Source organism: Hippoglossus stenolepis, chromosome 1 (assembly GCF_022539355.2).
Source record: "Hippoglossus stenolepis isolate QCI-W04-F060 chromosome 1, HSTE1.2, whole genome shotgun sequence".
In the NCBI taxonomy this organism is placed as follows: domain Eukaryota; kingdom Metazoa; phylum Chordata; class Actinopteri; order Pleuronectiformes; family Pleuronectidae; genus Hippoglossus; species Hippoglossus stenolepis.
In genome coordinates, this window is record NC_061483.1 from 17,568,771 (window position 1) to 17,587,727 (window position 18,957).

Below are 18,957 nucleotides of genomic sequence, written 5' to 3' on the forward strand. Positions count from 1 at the left end.
AATTCCTCCCTTGTCCTGCTGCCTTGCTCGGTTGAATATTGAAATTTTGGACTCACATGGCACCAGGTCAGGCCTCTGTCACTTTATCACAAACACACACACACACACACACACACACACACACACACAACTCCAAAAACTCATCCTACACAACTACGTACACACACTGATTTGCATTTATTTCCAGGAGGCTTACTCTAACCCTAACCATAATTACTCCATGGGGGCTTAGGTGGTGTAGAGGGCGGGGGGGTTGGGTGAGGCCATCTCTCACAGACATCAGCGAGAAAAACAGAGAAACAAAGTTGCTCACTGACGAAGCGAGGGCTACATGCTAAGTTCTGAATGAACGCGTCACATTTTTGTGAGCGAACACATTGGGTGCTTCGGAAAATCACACTGGTAAAACAAGACAGCGAATGGATATGAGCTGACATTACTCATCCTGCCATAAACATCTGTGTGTTTGGCTGCTGACCGACCTTTTTGTTTGTTTGGACGTCTGTGGACAGCTCACTATGTCGACAAGTCACCTGACTCAGTTACTGTAGTGAGTCGATTCCTCTCACATGATTATTTTCTTCGACGTTCAACATTTGTTCAGACTTGAGTCTTTTCGAGCTCTTGGTCTGTGACAGATGTAATTCTTGGCTGTCTGACAGATTTTTCTCCCTGGTTAATTTTCGGCAGTTAAGACGATGGGAAAACACTAATAACTTGTTTTCCCTCGTCATGAATTCATTTCTGCTCTGACAGCAGAACAAACTCCGACAGGTCAAACTGGATGAACCAAACACTTTCTACACTTGAAAACACTCACTGGCCCAAGAACAGTAACTACATGCAACCTGTTTTTTTCCCCATTCATTCAGTTCTTCCTTATAATGGCAGAGAAAAGCAGTGTAACCCAAACTCTTATCCTGCCCTTAAAGCCATGATTTATGCCACAGTGACTGGCTTTCTGTCCGCATAAGAAAGACAAGTTCCCATAATGTGACTGCGTCAAGACATTTGGTCCCCACAACATTACAGTAACCTGGACATCACACACTCTCACTCACATTCGTAAAGCACATATGCCCTGAGTGGCAGTTTGGCAGGTTCCACCTCTTTAGCTCTCTGAGCTGTCAATCAAAGGAAATAGACAGTCTAGCCACACTCAAATACACACAAACACACACACAGACACACACACACACACACACCCACACCCGACAAATACACTTGGCACACATAGTATTTTCTCGTACCATTTAAACAAGGTTTTGGCAAATCAGTCATCATAGTTTCACATGGTGTTGTGATTGAAATGGAGTCGTGGCAGCCACAGATGTTGTGTATGGCTTGTAAAGATACAAAATATTTTCTAACAATTGTTTGTGTCATTTCCCCCCCCGATTGAATATCTGACAGCACAGAGGTTCGTAAAACAAAAGTGAGGACACTGCATTCAAATGGTATGAATCTTAAATTTCCTTGTTTAGATATTTACTTTTGAAACACTATGGTAGTCCTACTTTTAACAAGCAGGCAGGTGGTTTTGTTACAGTCATAATACTATATAATCACAATAGTGTAGTTAAGTGTAATATTGTCCAACCATTGGTGACTGTGTTTGTTCTTGATGCGTCTCTCCTACCTTTGCATGATGGCAGAGCTCTGTCCCACACTGGCTTCCCATCATTCCCCATGACACAAGTGATGGTATCTCCACCCACGATCGTGTAACCATGGTGACAGTTGTAGGACACCTGAGATCCCAGTTTGTAGTCATAACCTGTCCGACTGGCGTTCATAATGTTGCCAGGGTCAAAACAGGCTTCTCTTGGTTTTTCTGTTGGAGAATGAAGAGGATTTGTGTTACTAGAAAGCCACAAAGTCCAACTCATTAAAAATTAACTGTTTTTATTTTTCATTATTTATTCACCTGTTAAATAAATTACAGCAAATTTCAGTGCCACACACTAAACCACAGCCTCCCATGTGGTGCAGAAAAAAAAGCAACATACCAATTTGCTCTCCATATGCCGAATGACAAATTCATATCATTTTCAGTGGGATAATTATAGATAACAAGGTACAGATTTCCATAACATACAATCTTTTATGCATCTCAATACAAAAAATCTTATTTCAAAACCGTTTCAGGGGTAAGTTTGAGACAGATTTAGTCAACAGACCACTATTTATCAACTGAATTTAGGCTATATTGTACAAACAGTGTTGGGTTAGGGCTGTTTGCCGAGCATGTTTGCTTTTCTGTGATACTCTAATAAGAAAGAGATATCGGGCTTGACGGAGGGAAACTGATCGACAGGGAGAGAGAGTGAGGTGGAGGGCAAGATGGAAGCAAAACAGGGAGATGATTAAGGTTGGATTTTTAATTAGAGAGATGGCAGATGAAAGGTAATGAATTAATGACAAAAGTACAGAGGTGTAGGGTAGCGCGAGGAGACAGACAACAGAGAGGCAGATAATCTTTTTTTAATTAGAGATAAATGGACGGAGAGAAACAGGAGAAAAATTTGTTGATATTACTTGACAGAGCAAATCTAGTCTCTGGTTACTCAAACAAGTAATCATCAGCTCCACAATGAGTCAAGCAACGTCTCCTATGTCAGGAGGAACCCTTTCAACTGAGAAAGACTTCCGATGTACAGTAAGTATCACGTTCTCAAGTTAATGGAGCTTCGATATTATCCAGTCTGGAGGTTAGAGACACTCCGGGATCCACATTTTAATCACAACACTGTAAACACAGAACATAGTGACAACGATTTTGTGTTTCGCTTTTGTGCACACAGCAGCCATTCTCAGTACTTATTTAACACATGGCCAGATACACTTAGAAAGATAGCAGCTCATTACACAGCCAGCTTTTGGACTGAACATGGTTCTGCCTCCAGGATAAATTACACCTTTGCAATTAGCAAAGAAATAATGATGCCGTTATCCTGATTGCAAAACATTTACTCTGGCTCTTACTCAAATATTGCTCATATAACTATAATATAATCCTAAGCATGTAGCCAGTTATTGATTCATAAAGAGGCAACAAAGCATTCATTGGAAAAGAACATTTAATTGAAGTGATATCTTTAGTTAAATCCAGCACTGAGTTAAAAACTCTCACTTTAAATGCATCACCATTTAACATTTAATTAAAAGAAAAGCTCACTTGCAGCCCGTAGTGATTTTACAGTTCACTGATGGTCAAGTTTTATAAGCGCGAAACAAAAATTACCCGTCCACCATTAATTGGTGCAACAGTAATCAGATATTGTGCTCATTAACAATAGCCTAATTGCTTCGTCTTTGTTTCTGATTGATTTTCAGTTAGATACAAGTTTATGTTTCTCTCCCCCATCATAACGATTCTTGTCGCTCTCGTAAATCCGTTTTGAGCTACTGCGGAAATTGCACAACCTGAGCAGATCCAGCGGAATACATAATCAGCCTCTGTCAACATGTCTCTTCCTATTATTTCTGTGATTCTCCCTTAAATGCAAATGCGATGAGGAGCGAGACACACCTTGTAAACACTTGCTAAGATGATCTGTCTGGGCCAGATTGTTTACCATCTGCATCTAAAAAAAATACTGGCTCTAAAGCATTAGTAAATCTGGCCCACACATTATAAAAGAGTGAAACTTAAATATGTAAAAGTAGATTAAATCTCGGTAGAAATTTAATACAAGCAGACTCCACATAAAGAAGACGTGTCTCCACTTCCTCCAACTATCCAGAAGTTAAGCTAAAATATACTTGATACTAACGCTGCCTGTTTGCACATTTGGAGACAGAGTCTGCAAAGTAGTGATAGGGTGATGTTGCCGTGGTAGCGAGATTCAATCAATACATGGCCTTGTCCAATCGTGATACAGTCTCAGCTGTCAATCAAAACCTTTTACCTTGTTTATATACCATCAAATTACTAATTAAAACCACACTTAGAGAAAAACGAGCATGTGAACGTACGTCAGTGCGATAAAACCAACTAAAATGTCTGAAACCATCTTTGAGAAAAATTAGCTTGTGAAACATGTACTCAGATTTTTTTATTTGGTCAATGTCTCATCCGCTAACATGGATGAGGCGGGATTCACAACATATACCTCAGCCAGCCACCAGGGGGAGATCAAAATGGTTTGGCTTCACCTTTGGGGAGCAGTCATGTCGTCCATCTTTATATACAGGCTATGGTTGTATAGCACTGATTTGTTCATAAGAGTAATAATCATAATTGCATAAACAATGTGTTGAGATGAATTTTGAGACTGACAAATATTTCTATTACTTCACACTTCCTGTACAGTAACTATCGAATACTACTACTACTACTACAATGTTGCACTGCCAATACAGTTTCAACTACTACTGTATACTATAGCTTCAGTACCACTATTACTTGTTTTCATACTACTACCATTACTATCATTGATACAGCTACTGCTCTCTATGCTTATACTATTATAACTAAACAAGAGTCTTTATATTAGAGTGTTTTAAACAGTTTGGTCATTATCTACGAAGAATTCCAGTACTTTAAATGAGACCTGCTGGAAATGTATGAAGATGTTATATTAAGCTTGAGTTTTTTGGGGTTTAATTACCTCTGAATTCAATGGCGAACCCAGACATGCCCAGCGAGGCATCAGATCTGAATGCCAGGAAGAGACTGTTACTGCTGCTCTCTATTCGCTCTGGGGCCTGGTTGCCTTGGAGACTTGCTAGTAACGGCCCATTAGAGTCTTCACCCTCGTAGATGTGCAGGAAGTCGTAACTTGGCTCCATGTTGAAACTAAAACAAAAACAAAGAAGGTTAGGCTCGAGAATCAAGGAAGATTGATTGCATTGTTAATGTGTGTGTGCGAGTGTGTGTGTGTGTGTGTGTGTTAAAATTCAAAAACAAATAATCCAGTGATATGTATTCAATTCAAATATCTTTCTCATTTAATAACTAGTTTGTACTATCTCTCCATTAATCATCTTCTAATTTCATCATTTGACATGTTTTGACATTTTTGGGATGTGTTTACTGCTGTAGAAAAATAACACCTTAAATCATGTTGTTTTCTTCCTAATGCAATTAAAACAGCAATAACTCGTCAAAACTACTTTCTGGGATATTTCACAAAAATAAGGAGGAAAGATCTCCCTCTACCCTTTTGGGATATATTGCCTGAGAAGGTCTTGATGTGATTTGAGCACCACTGTTATCAGAGTCCCTTTTAATTACTGCAGAGCACAAGTGCATGGGAAGCAGGTTCCCTCAATGTGAGCACGACTCCACCTAAAAACAGAAGAAGCTAAGACACGGATGCGAGCAACCAAGTATATTGATGTTTTTCTCCAAAACTCCACTGCTAAGCAAAAATACACATGGGGAAGAAAGGAACTGGACCAGTCAAAACAGATTAGGGGCAAACGCTGAAAATCAAAGGACACCAAATATAGCCCATGGTGGAACCAGACTGCCTTGGGTAAATGAGCCGTTTACATTTTCATTTCAAAATAAATGGAAATGTGTTTATCTTACATTTTTGTTCTCAATACATTTCTTTTTCTTCAGTAATATTGGTGAAAATGACACAAGTAGAAGATTGTTTTTCGGTGCATACCTGCTGGACTCTAAACTTTTAGGGCATACACAGAACAGTATTTATGATCTTTTATATCCTCGGTATTTGTGTGCATGTGTTTGTGTGAGAACCGGACACAAATATGTGCCCTGAATTTATTAACCTGCAGCCTTAAACTGCCAGTAAACTACTAATGTGTATTTTTTTGTAAAAGTTTGGCTGGATTTGACTTCGACAACTTCTCCTCATCACTCTACACATACATGTAGACATGTGGTGCTCAAGAGGGTAAAGGTACATGACACGTGTACACACAACACACAACCACACAGTCCCACACAAAGTCTCAGGGTTTGTTTTGACAGAGGTTGTGTCAAGCCTGTCTCCCACTTGTCACACTGAGACATATTTGTATGGGTGACACACACACACACACACATGTTTGCTTTCAGTGTATAAGGTCTGTCTCCAGCCTGTCTGGTTACACCACCCAGTTAAGTGAAGACTTCATCGTGTGTGTGAGTGTGCTGTAGGTAATACTAATGACGTGTGGACCTAAATATGTTTACCAAATCACATTTCTTTCTTTTGGGATTAAAAAACAAATCCCCACAATGAAAATGATTGAATGTTCAGGTGAACAGATATTTTAAATTTAGACCGAGGTTAGGTTTAGGTTAAGGTTTGGGTAAAGGTTAGTGTTAAGCCTGTCGTAGTTATGGTTAAGGTCAGAGTGAATCTCCAGAAACTGAAGTCAACTTGTGTAATGGTACAGAGTCTTCAAACACTGGGGATATTATACTGCAAGATTTAAAAGAGCAAAATCCCTTTATTGTTTGTATTCTGTGTCTCCATTTACACAGAGCACGTTCTGTGTATCCAGGACATGAACACTGTTACTACACAGTTCTGCAAATAACGGTGAAGAGGACCCAGGAAGATTGAGTGAGTCAGGAAATGCACTAAATATGTTGTAGTTCTTGACAAAAAATGTAAATTGCAAACTAACAACTTGTGTACTATAGAGGATAGACAGATGTAGCTGTATAAATGGAATAACCCAGTTTGTGTCCCAGACTTTTTCTACCTGTTCACTTTATTTTAAACCATTAAAAACTACTTTGAATTTCTGACTTTGGCAGAAAAAGCTGTTATTTAACTTAAAACAAAGTCTATTATCAAAAACATTATGCAATCATTACAAAAATTACATTTGAGCCAAGAGTACTGAGTGAAGTTCAAGCCCTGAGTTTATATCTGGTGAAGAATGGGCTTAACTGCGCATAAGCCCCTTCTTGCACTGACAAAGCACTGAAATGATCCATGTTAATACCTTTTGCATTAGTGATACATTCTGGGTCTGAATGTTAAAGCTACTGAAATGTCATGAAAAGATCACAAATATCTCACTGAGCAGAAAATGGGACAGCAGCATAACCCCTGCCTGAAGAAAAGTAAGTCTGTTCGGATTTAAGACCTGAACGCAACAATAATGCAAACTTGAGTAGGTGTGTTTTAGTTTTTTGGATAAGAAACACACTGTGTTTTAAGTGTCACAAAACAGTCTATCCTCTCATTAGGGGAAGATTACAAACACATTATTTTACACTGAGAGTAAAGAGTGCAATTATAGAATATGGAATATAATATCACTCATTTGACAAATAAACATGTCTTATCTTTTAGCACTATTATAAAACAAGGGTCATTTGGATACGAATGCTTAAATGATTATACCACAAAATTAGTTCTGACTTCAATGAAAAAATGAAAGAATTGTACAAGGATCTGATTCAGAGGCTGATTAGAAGTTATTAGTAATTGGTTCAATAGAAGTTTGTCTCATGTGAGTTCATAAAACACAATAACGAGGTTAAAATTAGCAAAACAGTCGCAAAGAAATGACAAAAAAACTGTCTCACTGTTACAACAGGAGGGAATTATGGGAATTATCTCTCCAGCTGAAAAACATGACGCCAAAATTGGGTCATTTTTTTCCTTTGGCAATCTGGAGAAACTCTGCTTTGCTTTTATCTCTTTACGACATGTGAAACTGTAATCTTCACTTTTGCTATAGTCGTAGGCCCCTAACCACTTTGAATATGAAATATTCACCACTAAGACGCAAACAGGACTCGGGATGTAAATAAACACAGCCCTGGTACAAAAAACAAAAGTTGGATTTGTCAGAAATACTTATCTGCCAGTGTAATGTTTTTGTGAAAAAGACCAACATAGTTTCCTTTGCATACAGTCAGAAAGTTCCTGCTCAGACACTCTTAAAAATGGCCGACTGAAAGATTCAGGCCCTGAGAGTCAAGAAGCCGAAAATTGCGATTTAGATTTTCTGAAAGGATTATCTCACCATAACCTTTTCATTAAACTACAGTAGTTACTTATGTTGGACGTGTTTTTAAATGTCTATTAGAGGTTTTCCACACCGTTATTGGTTTATTAGTCAGGTTAATGATCCTTTACTACATTAATTAACATCAGGCTAAAGTGGGTCAGGCCCTTGACTCTACAGCACAGACCTTTTTTAAGACTCAGTGTGGGTCAAAGTGAGTCATGCAAAGTCCACACTGAAAAATAAATTTATACTGAACTCATGAACCAAGTCCATGGGGGGTGATACATTTTTTAATTTAAGCCAGAAGAGAAACATATTTTGGAAAATGCTTGGGGGACTCTGTCCATGCACCTAAATCTTTAAGTTGGTGATTTTAATGTTTTCTAAGGTATTGGGATAAACTAATTAAAAAGTAATAACATCAGTGAGCTTTGCCCTGATGCGTTTGCTGCTGCCGCATTGCCTCACACTTGTGGACGGATACATCTCACTGATGCTCCCTCATCTTTCTTGTTGTGTTACGAATGTTATGAAGTGTGTTACGATCAATAAGCATTAATTCTTCTGACAACAAACTGTGTTAACCAACACAAGCCATGCATCAGTAACTTAACATTTTCAGAGAGTGAAATTCACATTCGCGATCAGAAAACTAAAACCATCTCTGTCCATATGAGCATTTGGCCTCTGCATCGGTTTTAATCTCCGTCTATACTAACATGCCTGAAAAAGCACATCACATGACCACTCACATACACTTGGCATGTGCGTGCCGGTGTAAACGGGCAAGCGCGTCCCACTCAGGTCCCGCTGGACAGTTGTATCTTTGTAAAATGCAGAATTTAAACTGCACAACATCTGTTAGCAAAGACAACAGGGTCAGCAACTCCTGTAATTGATTGACCAGGTTAGGGCTAATCGTGGAAGAAGGCAATGTGATAGAAGCCTGATAAATAAGCGAAAAGACCAAATCAGAAAGCTGTGAGTCTCTTTGTTTCTCTAAGTTTCTGCCTGTCTATAACGAAACACAGACCCAGAGTTTTTTAATTAAAATGGGACCAGCGGCGTATAAAAGTGGTATAAATAGAGGTGTAAATAAAATATTAAATACACATGTTAGAAAATGTTAGGAGGTAAAAGTGTTTCTGAGGCACTGGCTGCTCCACTTGCCATTGAACCCATGTAAAGACAAAGGTATAATAACTTTTTCAATTGAGGTGTCTACCTTTTGAAGATGAGGGCAATAACAAAGTCGGGGTTGACTCTGATTCTCCAGTCGCACTCTTTCCCAGGGGGGTACGGCTGCGGGTAGTTTGGAGACAGAATGACGCCAGAGGGTCCACTGATGTTACCCCCACAGGTTGCTGTAGTCAGACAAAAAGCAAGAGAGAGACAAAAACAGGGAGAGAGAGAGAGAGAGAGAGAGAAAGATGATTACACAGCACGAGGCTTGAGGTAATTTGGAAAGAGAATCACCCCTGATTGACCACTCGTATAACCCCCACAGGTCGGCAGAGTGAGAGGGAGTGCGTTAGTGATGGGAGCTATGGCAGGAGTTGGTTAGATGAGGGAGAATTACACCTGGCGGACCGCTGGTATTACCTCCACAGGTAGCAGGAGAGGGTGAAAGAGCAAAAGGCAGATAGGGAGAGACTTTGAGATTTAGTTACAGAGTGAAGGACTGGGGGTAGTTAGCTGGGAGAATCACCCCTAGTGGTCCTGTTATCCCACAACGAGCCAGAGAGCAGAAAAGAGATACTGGCAAGAGAGACGGATAGATGCATTCAGCAGCAATTTGGTGATGTGAAGGCAGAATCTGAAACATGGAGAGGTGTCTTGGGGGTGGCAGGTGGGTGTGAATGGATGATCAACAGTGAAACAGAGGTAAACAAAGGCATTAATAGCTGCAAATCACTCACACAGATACACACTTATAGGCACTAGACAACTTTGTAAAATTCTTGGTAATCTTTGGAGCTTTTAAGCGCTTAGGAAATCACATCCTGAGGTTAAGGTGCTTGGGAGGGAAGCACAGGCAGGAAGCGGGGAGGAAATGGAGGGAGATTTAAGCCCTACACTTTACCTTCAGTCACGCAAAACATGAGTCAACTGGCAAAGAGTCAGAGGTAATATCAGGGACAGAGCGTAATGTGTTTCACAGGAAAATGACCTGTGTCTGTGACCGCGGTGGATGACTTCCAGATTGTGCCGGCTGGTAGAGAGAAGGAGAAGGCAACAGAGAGGGAGGCTGTGGCATCTAACAGCAGGGGAAATGAGTATATCTTTACTCTGGGTTGGGTCAACGTGCTGCAGGAGTGTTTCCCTCTTACATCCCTTATTCAGCTGAGTGATGTCATACCTCATCCTGCTCCTTGAATCATTAAAAACACAGCGGCTACTCTGACTAACATGACGAAATAGGTCACGTGCAATACAAACCTGAGCTGGATACAGCAGTCAATAAGGAAAATGAACTTGATGCTGTATCCCAATGAAGTCAAACGCGACCAACTTTAGTTTGGACAGAATGTGGCACAGACTTTTTTTTGGTAAGAATAGAGTGGAATATCTCGTTTGATTGGCGAGGACAGTGAAGAGTGTGATTGCATTACTAAATCTATCTTTACCTACGCCGAGGAGGTCGTGTTTTGGTCTGCACTTGATTGATTGTCAGCAGGATTATGTAAAAGCCACTCAACAGATTTCCATGAAATTTTGTGAAGCGATGGAGCATGACCCAAGATAGAACTCATTGGATTTTGGCGCGGATCCGGGTCTGGGGGCGGATCCGAGAAATTGGTTTCACTTTCTGTAACATTGTCAGGACGTTTCTCACCATTTAATAATTCATGGATGTTTGATTTTCAGGGGACTGATATTTATGTACGGTGAAATTTGGTGCAGATCCAAATAACAATGCGGATCTAGTAAGTTTAAATGTGCTTTCACGAGTGGACTGTTGCTGTCTATTGTTTTTGCATTGACCTTTTTGGTATTCCTGTTATTTTGACTCAAAACATAAGAAAAGCTATCTGGATAGAAGTAATTTTCTTCCTTTGTTGGGGAAGTCATTTGTGACAGAAAGAGTTGAGGAGGAAAATAAAGGAAGAAAAGCACACCTGAAAGCGGGAGTCTAAAAAAAAACCAAACTCCAGCACAATCGTGTGAATGAGGTGTGGAGTGGGCTGTGGAGTCTCACTACGCTTTCAGCAGCATGTGGGCTCCATGATGGGGATAATTGAGAAAAAAGAGCAAACAAGCTCTGGTTTGTCTGAAGGTTTTATTCAGGAGCCCTATCACAGCTACATGTTTCATTCTGTGATGCCACAGATCTAACCAACTCTTCCTCTTGTGTTGACATGCCTCACTATTTCAAAGGTGCCAATCGGCTGGCACGTTTGTTGTGCTGGCTGTCCAGCACAGCTACAGAAGAGAGAGATGAATTTAGGAGTTTTTTTTAATTTAGGCTGCTTTAAAGAACAAGGCACAGTGATTATCCTGACCAACATTCCTTCAGCACCTGTCCAGCTTGTCCTTGATTTCAAAGAGCTTAGCTCTAGTTCACTTGTCTCCAGAGAAGTATGGCAGAACAATACAGAGGCACTTAACGGACCTCCACTGTCTCGTCTGTTGTTTTTCCGGACACTTCCTTGGGACGTTTGCACATGTTGCCTTGTCCCCACCCACACTTAGTGCCACCAACTACTCCATGCACTTGTTCCTCATCGTGCAATCATCTACTCAGCTGCTGCAATAAATAACGATCACCACCTCCTTGCCAGAACGTCATCTTATCTTGGGGTATTCAAGCCTTTTGCCAGCCCCTGCCTAGAAAACCTTGTATTTTTGGAAACTGCCTGTGCCTTAATTTGTGTCTTTTTCAGCAGATTATTTGCATCAGTCTGTTTGTCGCACTCAGCCATCTCTCCAGCGACACTACTCAGGGATCCTGTCAGGAACTCCTTTTGACAGCACACCTGACTAGACATCCACCCCTTCTCTCTCTGGCACCCTTCCCTCGACACTGGACTCTTCCCCACAATTTCAAAATTACTGGTTTGATAGTTACTACACTGTTACTACTACCTTATTGCCACTTATATTCTGTGTTGTCACTCACTTATTGTGTCGTTAAACCGTTAAGATGTTGTGCATCTACTTCTTGTGTCTTGAGAATTGCGTCTGCTTTTGGAGTTCAGCGTTCTTGCTAGTTCTTAACTTTAGGCTTCTCTGGAGTCAGAGTTAGGATCATTCTAGATCCTCTCACCTCCAGAGGTTTTGTGTCAACTTTTCCAATTTTGGGATGTATTCATAAGAACAGCGGGTCCAATTGCAGACGTCTGATGAACATTATCTAACAATCTTTTAACATATTTAATTGGAATTTTTATAGCATTCAATATGAAATGTCACCAACTCATTAAAGCTAAACTCATCACACCATGGCATGAGATCTTATCTCTTATTTCCATGTAATTTCATCTCAGTTAGGCAGTACATGAGTAATGCACACCTACCTATACACGCTGGAGGGTCTGGTTGCCAGAAGAATCTGTTGTCCATCCGAACACATGTGATGGTGTCCTGGCCTTCCAGCTGATAGCCCGGGTCACACTGGAACGTCATGCTGTCACCGGGCTCCTTACTGTCGCCGTATCGAGAGCCGTTCACGGGGACGCCTGGGTCATTGCAGGTCGTCGCTGTGGTGGCTGAAAAGTGTGAAACACACAAAGAGAAACAGATATTGACTTACTGTTGCTGGACAGAGAGCGAAAGAGAAGTAGTGAGACAAACACATTTAAACAGTGTTATCATTGCTGGCAGCTGCAGACAAAGAGTGTCTGAGTTCTAATGGGGCTTACTGTCATCACACTGACAATGACTGACAAAATGATTCCATTGAAGGTAGCAGTGGTAGCTGGGGAAAAAAAAGCTCCTGCTCGATCTGACTAGTCGACAACTAAATGATAAATGGATCATCAGTTCAATCAAATTTGACCTGGTGCTCTTTTGCGTTTTAATTAGTGGCTCCCCCCTCAGGCTAAGTGGTGTGTTAACTGGGGATAATTAGATCTATAGTATATTGCGTATTTCATGACAATCAAACTCACAGTAGAAGAGTTTCAATTATGTTTGCAATTGTGTTTAACAATTATTTAACGCTCCCTTCACTGGTTACCAGTGGCTGCCCGCATCCGTTTCAAAACATTAGTACTTGTGTACCGTGCTGTGAACGGATCGGGTCCAGTCTACATCCAGGACATGGTCAAACGTTAAACCCCAGCCCGTTCACTCCGCCCTGCATCTGCCAATCGGCTTGTTGCTCCCTCAATGCGAGCTAAACACTCAACAAAATCACAACTGTTTGCTGTCCTGGCTCCTAAATGGTGGAATGAGCTCCCCATGGACATCAGGACAGCAGAAAGTCTACACATCTTCCGCCGCAAACTAAAAACACACCTCTTCCGACTATACCTTGAATAAAAGTTTAAACTAACAATTTAGTAGCACTTAAATGGCACTTACTTATAGCACTTTGTAGTTAGGCTTTGTTAAAGAAATTGTATTTTCTTGATTCTTGTTGTTCTGGGTTTGTACCCTCATGGTTGAATGCACTTATTGTAAGTCGCTTTGGATAAAAGCGTCAGCTAAATGTAATGTAATGTAATTTAGTGCTTCCATTGAATCGATCTGTGCTTAAAAAAACTAAAATGACAAAAACATGTTCTGATCAGATATCAAAGTTGAAATATGTGTATGAACAAAATCTAACTAAATTTAAAGGATATGTCTTATATCATAATCATTAATGATTAAAATGTTCCATTCTGTATATGTATAAATATATACTGTACCTTTAGTATTTATAATATTCCAGTATTGTGTACTAGACAGTTAATGATATAAGGGGTTATTCCTGTCTGTGATTTGAATCAGTTGGGGGTTCGGAACCCTGACAGGATTGCATAATACATCTAAGGGATTGTGAGATCATAACAGCAACAAGAGGAAATCAGCGTAAACAAGATATATTGACACATTTTTCAGCACCTTTGATTTCTGTGTTGTTTGTTGTTTACTTTAAATCATATCTCAGCTCATGTGTTCTGCTCATTTGGATTCTGCCAAACTCAAATCATGTCAACACTGAAACATAGAAATGATCTTTCTGAACAGCTGGTGTTTGGCTAATCATAGTGATTCCACATTGAGTTCATTAAACCTTCAGGGAACACAACTGCATGTGTTTAAGAAGGTCAGATATTGACACAGAGAGGGAAGAAGGAGGAAATGACTAATATTTGCTGTAACGTCACCCCGTCAACCCACTCCCTGAATACAGCCACAAACCCTGCTTTGAAAATAAGAACGTTTGGTAAATCAACACTGTGGTAAATAAAGGGAGTTTAATTAGCATGTTTAGTGGAGGCAAATATTTATTGTTTTAAATATGGGGATTATGGGAGAAAATTAAACATGTGAGAAAGATAGAGAGAGAATGTGTTGGATGTAAATATTTATGACTAGAGATATGCATCTCTTTGTTTGCACACTTTTGGATGCAGATGTATGTAAACTACCAAGTGGAAGGACAAGGATGTGTGTGTGTGTGTGTGTGTGTGTGTAAAAATGAATGGAAAAGATTTTAGTCATTATCTATGAATTTATTCATAGTCTATATTATATTGTTGTCATTGTTGTTGCTGTTTAAGTCCCGCTTAGCTGAAAATCAAGTTTTTAAACATGCTATCAATTCCTTGTTGTGCCTTTTGGATGACAAAGCGCTCTTGTGAATATGTCAATTTGAGGAACAAGGGGTGCAATAAGCTACTGGAGTGGGACCTTGATAAATTTTCTAAATATTTGTAGTGTAATAATCAATAAGTAACTAACATGGGCTGAAGGAGAGCTCATCATTTTTTTTTTTACCATTTCTCCTGGTTTCCTAAACTGTGGGACACAAACTAAGCTGAGCCCCCACTGGTCCCTGGTGGTCTCCTTCAGTCGGGAGTCCCAGGGTGACATATTACATTTCTATTTTGATACTTTGGCTAAAGGTTTTTTCAGAAATCCTGTTAAACGTGGCATTAATTCCAGATTAATTATCTTTTAGCAAGTATAAATGAGGTTTATATAATAACTAAGAAACTATGTGTGATGAGTTTGTTACTCAGCTAAAACCCCTGCTAATTCAGTAATTAGTTCTTCTCCATAAATGTATCTAGGGGATTGGGTAGTGCAGCAGACCACCCAAATTGGTGATTTAGTGGAATCGTGGTACATTTTTCCTTCTTTTCCGTTATTCACAGATCCACAACAACGGAGTTTGATGGTTTTGATTTAGAGGTTAGGCTACTCACTGGAGAACTGTATAGAGAATCCCTGCTTGCTGATGAAATAATCGGAATCAAACTGTAGGGTGAGTATGTTGAAAGTCGAGTGAATGTCTTCTGGTAGGGCTGGGCCGGACCATTCTTTCAACAGGATCCCCCCGTCCGATGGCCCAGATGGACCGTCCCAAACTCTCAGAATATCGTGACCGATCTCGGTGTCAAAGACGATGAAGTGGAGGCTGAGAAAACACAAAGAGACACAGCTCAGAGATCGGGTAACAACAGACTTTACAGTCTGCACTTTTGCCAACAAAATCATATTCATAAAATAAAATATAGCTGAGCTGAGAATAGACGGATCACATATGCACACACACACACACAGATTTCAGCAGTTGCCAAAATGTGTTGAGAAACACAAGGGTGGCATAATGACTAATGTGGTGTACTCTGCAACCCAGCAGTGGCTTTGACAGTGAACGTTTATCTCTAATTAGTGAATATATTATTACCTGACAGTCTTGTGAGTGTTTGCTTCTATAGTGCGCAGTGTTTCGTCTAAAATGGAGTTGCTGCAGCGGATGTAGAGCAAAACATTCCTTTTTCTTTTTGCACTTTTTTGTGTGCTCACAAAGCGCACGTGCCTGGAGGCTTCTATGTAACTGCAGGTATCAGACGGGGCTTTTGAGGCCCAAGTGCATACAGTACATCCGTGCACAGTAATGAGCAGGGGAAAAGTCTGTGAGGTTTATCTTCAACCATGTAGGAAAAAAAACACTTTTATTGAGCACAATAACAAAATAATATTCACAACAATTACTGCCATTTATTGAGCGGTAAAATATAGCTGTAATTCATTCTTCCAATCGTTAAAATGTAACTTTCCTTCTTCAATTAACTTGCGTCACAACACTGTTGTATTATCAAACACTTAAGTGTTAATTGCCTTGAATGTAATGACATTTTCGTTGATAAAATAACTTTCATTTATATTTGTCAACGGGAATCTTAACCAAATAATATGCGATGTGAATCTGTCGTCTTTGAGGTTGACAGCTTTCACAAGTCACTGGGGCTCTTGCACATAGTAAGGCCCCGCCTCCAGGAGGAAGAAACCAATAACAGTTGATGTGGATTACCAACTACCTGCTTGCCTTTTCTTCTGACATCTACCCGGTGCTTGTTTCTAATTATCATTATTGGATCAGCACAAAGTTTCTTGTGTATGGTTTAGAGGTCATCCTACTCCCAGCGGATTCAGTGGATATCCAAGTGCTTCCTAATTACCTGATGGTCTTGCCTGTGTCAGCCTCTATAGTCCAGGTGCAGTGGAGGTTGTTGTCATAAGGAGCAGGATAACCCGGAGACAGAATGCGTCCAGACACTGCTCCAGTTATGTGACCTCCACACTCGGCTACAAGGACATGAGACACAAAGACGATCAAACATCACTGGAAAAAAACAAGCATATTTCAACGGCTTGTTTTAACTTTACCAACTGCATATTTTTCAGCTGTTTCCACCTGTGTTATGGAGCATGGATCATTTCACATTAAGCAAAAAAAGATGAAACAAATAAGAAACATCCGGCCGTTTTTCAACCACCAATAAAACGGCATTCTGAAGGATTGCGACAGGGTTATTATGAATTATAAACTCTGCAGTAGATATTAATGGTGACTTGCAGCCCTCTCAGACATAACCTCCACTCTTCTCAATGACAAAAACATTTGAACGCTATTCAATAATATGAGTCATTGCACTCATCTCTTATTAGGTGACCAAATAAGGATAAAAATATACAGTTGCACCCGTTCTATTGCAGTGTCGTGGTGAATTTGAAACTTGACAGCCCTGGTTAGCAGATTCATTTGTACAAGACGATTCATCGGATTAGTAGCGGTGGTACTCTCGGTTTAAGATTTTTTTTATCATGTTCATCCATTTGCAGCATGGCATGATGCTGAGAACCTGAAACCTGACCTTCGGCCTGAGTTGGACTGTGCTCAAATTGTAGCCTTTTCGAACGAGATTGAGTTGTTTTACTGCCACTGCTCTAAGATCTGGGTGTGTATCATAATTGCGGCTGCAGAAAATGATTGGATTCACCCATTATTACTATAAAAATGTATTCAATTAAATGACAATCACTAACATTCACAAATAGGTTGGAAAGAAAATTATAATAATCTGTCTATTGCCCAATACAACGTTTGATCATTTCTATGAATTAGTCTTTGTTACAATAAACAATATTTTATGAATAGTTTCTATGACTTCACATTCATTTAAGGACATTTTTAAATTGCAGACTGAGAGTCAATGGATAGAGCCTGTTGCGGCTGCCGGTGTAGGTGCATCACACTTTTTTTCCCCACATGCAGGTACATTTTGCATTGGGTCTGACAATGCTCAGGTCTGACTGAATTAAGTTTCTCGACACAGATGATCTCTTAAGCAGAATGTATGTGTGTCAGCAGGTGCTTAGAGACTGACAGATGAGCCGCAGAGATGTTAATCAAATCTGAGCTGTCCTTGCAAAATATGAGGTTTTCCTACACCATTAGATTACATGTGGAACTACTCTATTGCAGGACTATATCTAAACATTGGCTCGGCTCGTCTAGCCCTTTTCGTGTTTGCTCTGTCTGGCTCCAAGAACGATTCAGAGTGCATCCTTGCAGAGGAATTTCGACTAGTTATCTATTTGGCTTCCGAGCTGTACCACGAGAAAAGGGTGCTCCGACATATGACACAAATAAGTGGTGGATTTGGGTAATCTCCCTTTAACCTCACTCTGTGTACTGTGTCATCCTGGGTGAATGGAAATGGGACAATGCATACTAACTGAAACAGAACAAAACATAACAGATTCAAAGCGGGAACATCTCCATAACAAGGATTAGGTAGGTGTTCCACTGCTTTTGGATGAGTCAAACATTTGGGATCCGTGAAGACCTCTGTTCTCCACAGAACCAAATCCTTTTGTATCCAGCCTTTCCAGCCCTATTAAGATTTCAATTCATCTGTGTAAGAGAGGGTCCCTCTACTTTGCTGTAAATTACTCTGAGGTGTGAAGGTTGAGTTAAATGAGGATCAGTTAAGAAAGGCTTGAATCATTAAATCAACCTTGAATTATCCAAGCTCCTGGTTTACAGTTTCAAGGTTAGTGAGTAACTTTGATGGCTGTTTTCTCTTAAGGATCTCTCTAGAATGTGCAATGTCCATGAAAGAAATGCTGTTTAATGCGCAGGAGATGACTGGCTTTGTGTGTTATTTCTAAAATTGTTTTCGGAGGTGAGGAACGGATGAGATACTGAGAGGCAGGGGATCGGGCTGGGAGCATCGTGGCAGTGCATGGTACACATGGTAGCCCACTGAGCCAGCAGATCGCTGCTGATTAGGAAGCAGTTTGGTACAGTGAGGGCTTTATAGTTGTGTGGGCATTGCGTGTTTGTGTGAGTTAAGAGGGCACCGTTAACACAGCTCCACAATCTGCAATAATATGACAACCTACTGCTGTTGCATTACCCCAGGCAGAATGCAATCGCACGCAAACACAAACACAATGGGAGTAGCAGAAAACCACACTGTCACACAGAAGACCAGAAATATGCTTTTCTCCTTGTGAGTCTCGGCACACACACAGAGAGAGAAAAACAAGAGTCAGTTAGTTGGTTTGAGCCCATGA

General features: G+C 40.3%; 1 protein-coding gene across 1 annotated transcript in view; it reads right to left on the bottom strand.

The window, feature by feature from the left end:
• The window catches only part of LOC118113214 (CUB and sushi domain-containing protein 1), a 292,387-nt gene that overhangs the window by 84,425 nt on the left and 189,005 nt on the right, over nucleotides 1-18,957 (bottom strand). Inside the window, exons 31-36 of the mRNA XM_047340219.1 lie at nucleotides 16,554-16,680; nucleotides 15,294-15,505; nucleotides 12,450-12,641; nucleotides 9,158-9,296; nucleotides 4,614-4,801; nucleotides 1,640-1,834 (exon numbers count right to left, since the gene is read on the bottom strand). Of these exons, the coding sequence (XP_047196175.1) occupies nucleotides 1,640-1,834; nucleotides 4,614-4,801; nucleotides 9,158-9,296; nucleotides 12,450-12,641; nucleotides 15,294-15,505; nucleotides 16,554-16,680 (1,053 nt within the window). The remainder of the gene's footprint in view (nucleotides 1-1,639; nucleotides 1,835-4,613; nucleotides 4,802-9,157; nucleotides 9,297-12,449; nucleotides 12,642-15,293; nucleotides 15,506-16,553; nucleotides 16,681-18,957) is intronic.